General features: G+C 47.3%; 1 protein-coding gene across 5 annotated transcripts in view; it reads right to left on the reverse strand.

Annotated features, from left to right (window-relative positions):
* The window catches only part of shc1 (SHC (Src homology 2 domain containing) transforming protein 1), a 96015-nt gene that overhangs the window by 26605 nt on the left and 59933 nt on the right, over positions 1-9477 (reverse strand). For all 5 annotated transcript variants that reach the window (XR_010971102.1, XM_068022509.1, XM_068022508.1 and 2 more), the window contains one exon: positions 226-296. Coding sequence is in view for 4 of the 5 variants with exons in the window: in XM_068022509.1 (XP_067878610.1) it covers positions 226-296 (71 nt within the window). In the remaining variant the exon portion in view is untranslated. The remainder of the gene's footprint in view (positions 1-225; positions 297-9477) is intronic.

Consider the following 9477-nt stretch of genomic DNA (forward strand, 5'->3'; position numbering starts at 1 on the left):
GGGGGGGTGGGGGGGCAGAAATCATTTACAGGGAAGCAAGTTCCGAAAACCTTTGAGAGAGAAGATTTTTTTTTTTTTAATAGAAATTTGGTCAATGTTGTTTGACCTCTTGACTGCAGAGGACTGAAACAAGATATCGGGGTGCAGTGAGATAATTGGAATTACTTTTTGAGTGAGCCAAAGCCCCGAATTAAGAAATAGTTTGTTATTAAATCTCTGACTCACCTTGTGACCTGTGTCCTGGTGTTGAAGTCCAATGCCCTCATGGACTGAAGCACTTCCACACAACCCATGTACTAAAAGAAAGCAACAAGCAGTAAGTGACAAACGTGCCCCTTCACCGGAATCAGTGGGGACTTCACATTATATACAGCAATATTTGGAGTCAGGTATTAATCTCATCCCTGGGCTACTGCATGTGAGGAAATTGAAGGATCCCACTTCTGGGTGGAACAGACCGGGAACCAACGCCCTGCTTCCGGATACCCTGCGGACTCTTAACCGCAAATCATGCCTGTGCAAAGGTCAATTGAGCGAGGAACTGGAGGGTTCTCGCAGGACTGCACCCATCTAACGGGGAACCAAAAACAAAAATCCTGCAAGGTCACCTTATAAGTGCTCCATCGTTCTCTGAAGTCACGGTAAACTAGATTATAAAGACTGCATAAGTCAAGTCAAACACGCTAATGGATTCTGTAGCAGCTATTAGTGTCGATGTGATGTTGCTTCACACTAGAAATCGTCTTTACAAAGTGCCTTTGTTTTAATTAAGGAAACCACAGCAGAGTCCAGAGAAATCTCAAGGGTACGCTTTTCCCCGTGGAATCATTGGAAAATGCCAATGCCTTTCCTGCTAAAGCTAGAACTTCAAAATGTCTTTCCATTAGATGGTCACTGTTCCTCTAAACTTCGACAATAGGCCGTTATTCTTATACAGCACTGGGACGTCTCAAGGTTACAAAAGGCATGATATAGATGGAGGTTGGCTGATTCCTTTAGCCAAGGCAGCCAGACCAAGTCCAAGGTTGAGCTGGCTTAATCGTTCTGCTCCTTGAACGAGTGTGCTGCTCGGACTCGTTGCTCCTGGAACGTGCGGATGTCGGAATGCTCAGAGTGAATGGACAGTGCCAGCCGTGGCTCAGCTGGCAGTAAGCTTGCCCGAGTCAGAAGGTTGCAGGTTCGAGCCCCCAGTCCACAGGCTGACACTCACGTCGGTAGTACTGAGGGAGTGCTGCACTGTTGGATTTGCCACCTTTTGAATGAGGCGTTAAACAGAGGAACATTTCCGTCCTCTCGGGTGGACTTGAAAGATCCAACTATTGGAAGGGGAGGGGGAGTTCTCCATTTTTATCCTTCAACCAACGTCATTAAAATACAAACGATCTGGGTCATCATCACATTGCTGTTCATGGGAGCTTGCTGTGCGCAAATTGGTTTCCGCATTCCCTACATTACAACAGCGACTCGGCTTCAAAGAAAGTGCTTCATTGGCTGTGAAGCGCTTTGGGACTTCCTGAGGTTGTGAAAGGCGCTAAAGAAATGCACGTCTTTTTCCTTAGTGTGCACACATGCCAATGATGGCGAGGAAGGGACTAGGCTCGCTCGTGAAGACGTGTGACACAACAGATGGCCAACTTGCACCATCCGAGTTCATTGGTCATACGTGGCCTTGGTTAGGGCACAGATGGGACTGTCCCCACAAGAATAATCGCCACCTTCAGGACAGCAAGGGATACGAGGGGAAAACAATCAGCAAAAGACTGAGCGCGGGGAGTTGCGGAGAAATTTTTTTTTTTTTAACGCAGCGAGTTGTTGTGATCTGGAACGCGCTGCCTGAAAGGGCAGTGGAAGCAGATTCAATAGTAACTTTCAAAAGGGGAATTGGATAAATACTGGAAGGGGAAAAAATTTTCAGGGATATGTGGGTGAAGCGCGAGGGGGGAGGGGGGAAGGTGAATGGAACTAATAAGATAGCTCTTTCACAGACATGATGGGACGATTGGCCTCCTCCTTTCCTGTGTCATTGTCATTCTGCTATTCTAAGCCTACTTCTATTCACTACTTCGGAGTTTCCTCTCCCCTTGATCACAACACTCATTCTGTACTCAGTATGCTATCTAGGTCACTAAAATATCCACAGAGGATGAAACCGGCTTTAAATATGGATGAGTTAGACCTTTGTTCCAATTCAAACATTCCAACAAAGGCAGACCAAGGGCTTCATTGAGCAATGCTCAGACACAGATACACACCAGTGCAGCACTAAGGCACTGCCAGAGGTGCCACCATTTTGGATGAGATGTTAAAACCGAGGCCCCCACCTGCCCTCTCAGGTGGATGTAAAAGATCGCAGGGCTGCGATTGGGAGAAGAGCAGTTGGGGGGGGCGGGGGGGGGGTGCAGTTCTCCCCGGTGTCCTGGGGCCAATATTTATCCCTCAACCAACATCACAACAGATTATAGGCGTCATCATCACAGTGCTGTTTGTGGGAGCTTGCTGTGTGCAAATCGGCTGCCACGTTTCCTGCATTACAATGGTGACTACACTTCAAAAAGTACTTCATAGACTGCAATGCACTTTGGGACCCTCTGAGGTCGGGAAAGGCACTATGGAAACGCAAATCTTTTTTCTTTGCTCTGCTCCACTCTCCGAAGAGCATCCATTAAAACACCCAAGTGGCTCTTGCACCATCAGCCATCAATATGACTTCTGAGTGGGATTGCTAATCTAGCAAAAATGAGACATGGAGTACAGGTAGTTTTGGGTTGGGACGGTTTACTACTTTATAGGTGCAAGTTGTCACTGTTATACGCAGTGGCTTTTCAATAAATATTTGTGAAACCAAGATGAGGCGACAACAGGGGAAGGAAGTACTGCCAAGCATGACGGTTTGCCGGTACAGTAGCCTCGTGGTTGTGGTAACGAAGCCCAGAGATGATATTCCCACTGTGGCAAGTTATGAGGCTGAATTCAAATCACTTGTGGGTCCGCCAGAAGGCGGGGTCAGGGAGGGGTCCTTCCACCCCACCTGGTCTGGCCCTTGTGTGACACCAGGGCCATGTTACATGGAGGAGATTACAGAGATAGGGAGGGAGGGAAAGAGGGGGGGGGGGGGAAAAAGAGGCCATGGAGGGATCTGGAAACAAGCTCAACCAGGAGCCGATAGACATACCCGTGTTCACAAACCTACAAGAGGAAACATGCAAATACAGGAAATATAAACAATGATGATACTGAGCAGTGGGAGGGATACAAGATAGTAATCTTGTGCATGTTTCAAATAATGTGATAAAACTGCAACTGTAAGAGAACTCCGAGAGAAGGAGAAGAAAAGCACACCTCTGGGCCTAACACACCACTGTGAATAATCCCCATGTCCTCTCACTCTGGGTTTCAATACCTCCTGCACAGATGGATGAAATTTTGCTTTTTCTCCGTGAAAGGAGCCGAGTCAGTCCTGGAAGATGTTACCTCACTGCACAAATCTACAAGGATTTCAGAGAAGGGGCGGTGGGAATGTCGCACAGAGTCAAATAAGGGCTGCCCTTCTGGAGCTGGGGCGAAAGCACATTGCTGTGGGGAGGGAAAGAGTTAGCAGGATAGTCCCAGCAATAATCCAGAGCTGGACACCCGGTGAAATCGGCAAGTGTGCTCTTTTCTGAGGCTAACACATCCCTAGCGTCAATGAGCATATAAAAACGACTCGCCCATTGAAGTTTTACTAATGTAATGAAATTAATTTTATCACCATCAGTCCTTCTTCCCTCCACCAGCCCAAAAGTTTTCAAAATCCCAGCTTGGAATCATCTAACCAATTTTGTTTGGATCTAATTTCTCTTCTCTCAACCTTGGGAGCACCTGCAATAAAGGCCCTGCAGCATTTCTGAGGCAAATCGCACTCCTGGCCCAAGAAGCACTGCGGCACAGTTCATCACAGTGCGGTGCTCCACTTGCAGCAAGCCCTGTGGCCAAGAATTCTCTCAAGCCACAAACTGATCCAAAAGAGAGAAAGAGAGAGAGAGTGCATGCTTTCTGGACACCTCGCTATCTGACATTTGGGCCGACTCAACTTCCTGTACAACATATTGAAATGTCAAACTGCTGAGATGGTGTCCAATAACAACACATCCATGCATAGAAATGAGCAGCGCCCAAATAAAGCCGTTACCGTTGCCCGTTCACCACTGTCCACACATGGAGCTGGTGAACGGGCTGTCCTCAGTGTTGAGAAACTAAAAAGCTCCTGGACCTGAGGAAGAACAGTGATGCAACCAGGCATACACAGTTCAAAGGAATATAGACTTCAGGGCAGGATGATGGGCCTATTGTGCAACACTCAAATCACCTTAAAATATTTACACTGGGACTAACAGATCCACCAGTACTGTACCCCAGTGTTATACAGTGACAGACCTGTCCCCACCAGTACTGTACCCCAGTGTTATACAGAGACAGACCTGTCCTCACCAGTACTGTACCCCAGTGTTATACAGTGACAGACCTGTCCCCACCAGTACTGTACCCCAGTGTTATACAGTGACAGACCTGTCCCCACCAGTACTGTACCCCAGTGTTATACAGTGACAGACCTGTCCCCACCAGTACTGTACCCCAGTGTTATACAGAGACAGACTTGTCCCCACCAGTACTGTACACCAGTGTTATACAGAGACAGACTTGTCCCCACCAATACTGTACCCCAGTGTTATACAGTGACAGACCGGTCCCCATCAGTACTGTACCCCAGTGTTATACAGTGACAGACCTGTCCTCACCAGTACTGTGCCCCAGTGTTATACACTGACAGACCTGTCCTCACCAGTACTGTGCCCCAGTGTTATACACTGACAGACCTGTCCACACCAGTACTGTACCCCAGTGTTATACACTGACAGACCTGTCCACACCAGTACTGTACCACAGTGTTATACACTGACAGACCTGTCCACACCAGTACTGTACCCCAGTGTTATACAGTGACAGACCTGTCCCCCACCAGTACTGTACCACAGTGTTATACACTGACAGACCTGTCCCCCACCAGTACTGTACCCCAGTGTTATACACTGACAGACCTGTCCTCACCAGTACTGTACCCCAGTGTTATACAGTGACAGACCTGTACCCACCAGTACTGTAACCCAGTGCTTTACACTGACAGACCTGTCCCCACCAGTACTGTACCACAGTGTTATACAGTGACAGACCTGTCCCCACCAGTACTGTACCCCAGTGTTATACACTGACAGACCTGTCCCCACCAGTACTGTACCACAGTGTTATACAGTGACAGACCTGTCCCCCACCAGTACTGTACCCCAGTGTTATACACTGACAGACCTGTCCTCACCAGTACTGTACCCCAGTGTTATACAGTGACAGACCTGTACCCACCAGTACTGTAACCCAGTGCTTTACACTGACAGACCTGTCCCCACCAGTACTGTACCACAGTGTTATACAGTGACAGACCTGTCCCCACCAGTACTGTACCCCAGTGTTATACACTGACAGACCTGTCCCCCACCAGTACTGTACCACAGTGTTATACAGTGACAGACCTGTCCCCCACCAGTACTGTACCACAGTGTTATATAGTGACAGACCTGTCCCCCACCAGTACTGTACCACAGTGTTATACAGTGACAGACCTGTCCCCCACCAGTACTGTACCACAGTGTTATATAGTGACAGACCTGTCCCCCACCAGTACTGTACCCCAGTGTTATACAGTGACAGACCTGTCCCCACCAGTACTATACCCCAGTGTTATACAGTGACAGACCTGTCCCCACCAGTACTGTACCCCAGTGTTATACACTGACAGACCTGTCCCCCACCAGTACTGTACCCCAGTGTTATACAGTGACAGACCTGTCCCCACCAGTACTGTACCCCAGTGTTATACACTGACAGACCTGTCCCCCACCAGTACTGTACCACAGTGTTATATAGTGACAGACCTGTCCCCATCAGTACTGTACCCCAGTGTTATACAGTGACAGACCTGTCCCCCACCAGTACTGTACCCCAGTGTTATACACTGACAGACCTGTCCCCCACCAGTACTGTACCCCAGTGTTATACAGTGACAGACCTGTCCCCACCAGTACTGTACCCCAGTGTTATACACTGACAGACCTGTCCCCCACCAGTACTGTACCACAGTGTTATATAGTGACAGACCTGTCCCCATCAGTACTGTACCCCAGTGTTATACAGTGACAGACCTGTCCCCCACCAGTACTGTACCCCAGTGTTATACACTGACAGACCTGTCCCCCACCAGTACTGTACCCCAGTGTTATACAGTGACAGACCTGTCCCCACCAGTACTGTACCCCAGTGTTATACAGTGACAGACCTGTCCCCCACCAGTACTGTACCCCAGTGTTATACACTGACAGACCTGTCCCCACCAGTACTGTACCACAGTGTTATATAGTGACAGACCTGTCCCCCACCAGTACTGTACCCCAGTGTTATACAGTGACAGACCTGTCCCCACCAGTACTGTACCACAGTGTTATATAGTGACAGACCTGTCCCCCACCAGTACTGTACCCCAGTGTTATACACTGACAGACCTGTCCCCACCAGTACTGTACCACAGTGTTATATAGTGACAGACCTGTCCCCCACCAGTACTGTACTCCAGTGTCATGCTACTCAATGTTACCTCCAGACACACCCTGGTTGAAATGACGTTCTGTGGTTGATGGCTGGGGATTTCCCCCATAGCTTAAGCGGATGTAGTGAAGAAATGTTCCACACTGACCTGCTCCAATATGCTTTACAGTTCGTGGAACTGTGCGCTGTCTGTGGAGGCACCAACACCCACCCTCCCTCCATCCCAGAGAGAGACTCCAACACACACCCACGGTGTGTGAATACTGCCTATTGAACTGAAAGAAGCTCTCAGCTGCATTTTAACGCACACTGCTGTAAGCAGCTAGGGAAATGAAGTTGCTTGTGCAGTTTATTGGTTCTGGCTGGCAATTTCAAACTATCAAGATCAACATCCATAAGTGACATTAAAGGAACTATTTTTTTTGTTCTTTTAACGCAGCGAGTTGTTGTGATCTGGAACGCGCTGCCTGAAAGGGCGGTGGAAGCAGATTCAATAGTAACTTTCAAAAGGGCAATTGGGTAAATAGTGGAAGGGGAAAGTTATGCAGGGATATGGGGGAAAGAGCAGGGTGGGACTAATTGGATAGCTCTTTCAAAGAGCTGGCACAGGCACGATGGGCCGAATGGACTCCTCCTGTGCTGAATCATTGTAGCAATAGGAGTACAGTGAAGAGAGAGCTTTTGAAAATTAAGTTACGAGAGACTTCCGTCTTCAATCAACGAATATGGATTACATAAGATGTCAGAGCAATGTCACACTCTTATCTTCAACTTTATTTTTATTTACTCTAAAAACAAAAAAGAGAGAGAAAGCCACAGGATCCAAACCACAGTTTCTGGAAGCTGAAATTTTATACGAGCTTGACACTGCATAGATCAGCGAGGGTAGCAGTGTGACTAAACACGACTACACTGTGCTTGCACACACAGGAAGGATGCTCCTCAAACATCACTGCGTGCAAGACTAACATGCATTTCTATAGTGCCTTTCACTGCCTCAGGATATCGCAAAGCGTTTCACAGCCAATGAAGTACTTTGAGGTGTAATGTGGCAGCCAATTTGCACGCAGAAAGCTCCTACAAATGGCAATGTGATAATGATCCAGATAATCTGCTTTAGCGATACTGGTTGACAGATAAATATTGGCCCCAAGACACCTGGGAGAACTCCCCCGGCTCGTCGTCCAATAGTGGCCGTGGGATCTTTTATGTCCACCTGAGCGGGGCAGACGGGGCCACGGTTTAGCGTCTCATCTGAAAGACGGCACCTCCGACAGTGCAGCACTCCCTCAGTACTACCACTGGGACTGTCGGCCTGGAGTCTCTGAAGCGGGACTTGAACCCACAACCTTCTGACCCAGAGGCAAGAGTGTTACCTGCCTAACAGTTCTGGTTATTGTGATGCTATCTTAGGCTGTTCCGGTGGCTCAGTTTTCAGCGTGGCCCCTTCAAGCACCTATCTATTCTAATCCCATTCCCAGTCTTCTGGGGTGGAAAAGTAAAAAAACAGAGGAGGAAACAAATTGCCAAATTGGACTTTTTTTTTTTGGGAGGGAAGCGGAGAATGTCGACTCCAGGACTTCATAGCCGGCAGCTGGTCAGTGATCGAATGACAACTTTTCACACTAGTGCAGGATCAGCCAGAGTGGAGGCTAAACTGAAGCGTGCAGCAAAGATTTCACATATTGCAACATGCCATTACACTATGCAAAGCTAGGATGAAATGTTTCAATGTGGGGAAAGTGCAAAAATAAAAAATAAAAACAAGAAATGCTGGAAATACTCAGCAGGTCTGGCAGCATATGTGGAGAGAGAAGCAGAGTTAACATTTCAGGTCAGTGACCCTTCTTCAGAACTGGCAGATTATAGAAATGTAAAAGGTTTTAAGCGAGTGGTGGGTGGGGCAAGAGATAACAGAAGAGGTGTTGATAGGACAAGGTCACAGAGAATAACTGACCAGAAGGTCATGCAGCAAAGGCAAACAGTGTGTTAATGGTGTGCTGAAAGACAAAGTGTTTGTACAGAGAGGGTGTTAATGGACAGAAAACTGAACAGCCTGGCCCCAAGCACAAACATGAAAAAAAAACAGTGGTAGGCACAGTAGAAACAAACTAAAAAAAACTAAAATAAAATAACCAAATAAAAAGAAAAAGAAAAAACTAAACATAAAAAGGGGGTTCCATCATACTCTGAAATTACTGAACTCAATGTTCAGTCCGGCAGGCTGTAGTGTGCCTAATCGGTAAATGAGGTGCTGTTCTTCGAGCTTGCGTTGATGTTCACTGGAACACTGCAGCAATCCCAGGACAGAGATGTGGGCATGACAGCGGGGAGTGTGCTGAAATGGCCAGCAACCGGAAGCTCAGGGTCATGCTTACGGACTGAGCAGAGGTGTTCTGCAAAGCGGTCACCAGGTCTGCGTTTGGTCTCCCCAATGTAGAGACCACATTGTGAGCAGCGAATACAGTATACTAACTTGAAAGTGTAAGTAGCATGATGGGCCCCCCTTTTTCTGTTTAGCTATTTTCTATTTTTTATTCTGTTATTTTATTTTAGTTTTTTTTTTTAGTTTGTTTCTACTGTGCCTACCCACTGTTTCTGTTTTTTTTAATGTTTGTGCTTGGAGTGCTTTGCGCTTTTACAGTCTATTAACACCCTCTCTGCACTAACGTTTTGTCTTTCAGCACACCATTAACATACCGTATGCCTTTACTCCAGGACCTACTGTTCAGTTATTCTCTGTGACCTTACCCTATCAACACTCTTTTGTTATCTCTTACCCCACCCCTGCTTTACTTGCTAAAAACCATTTACATATCTAATATCTGCCAGTTCTGATGAAAGGTC

This window comes from Heterodontus francisci, chromosome 46 (genome assembly GCF_036365525.1).
Source record: "Heterodontus francisci isolate sHetFra1 chromosome 46, sHetFra1.hap1, whole genome shotgun sequence".
In the NCBI taxonomy this organism is placed as follows: domain Eukaryota; kingdom Metazoa; phylum Chordata; class Chondrichthyes; order Heterodontiformes; family Heterodontidae; genus Heterodontus; species Heterodontus francisci.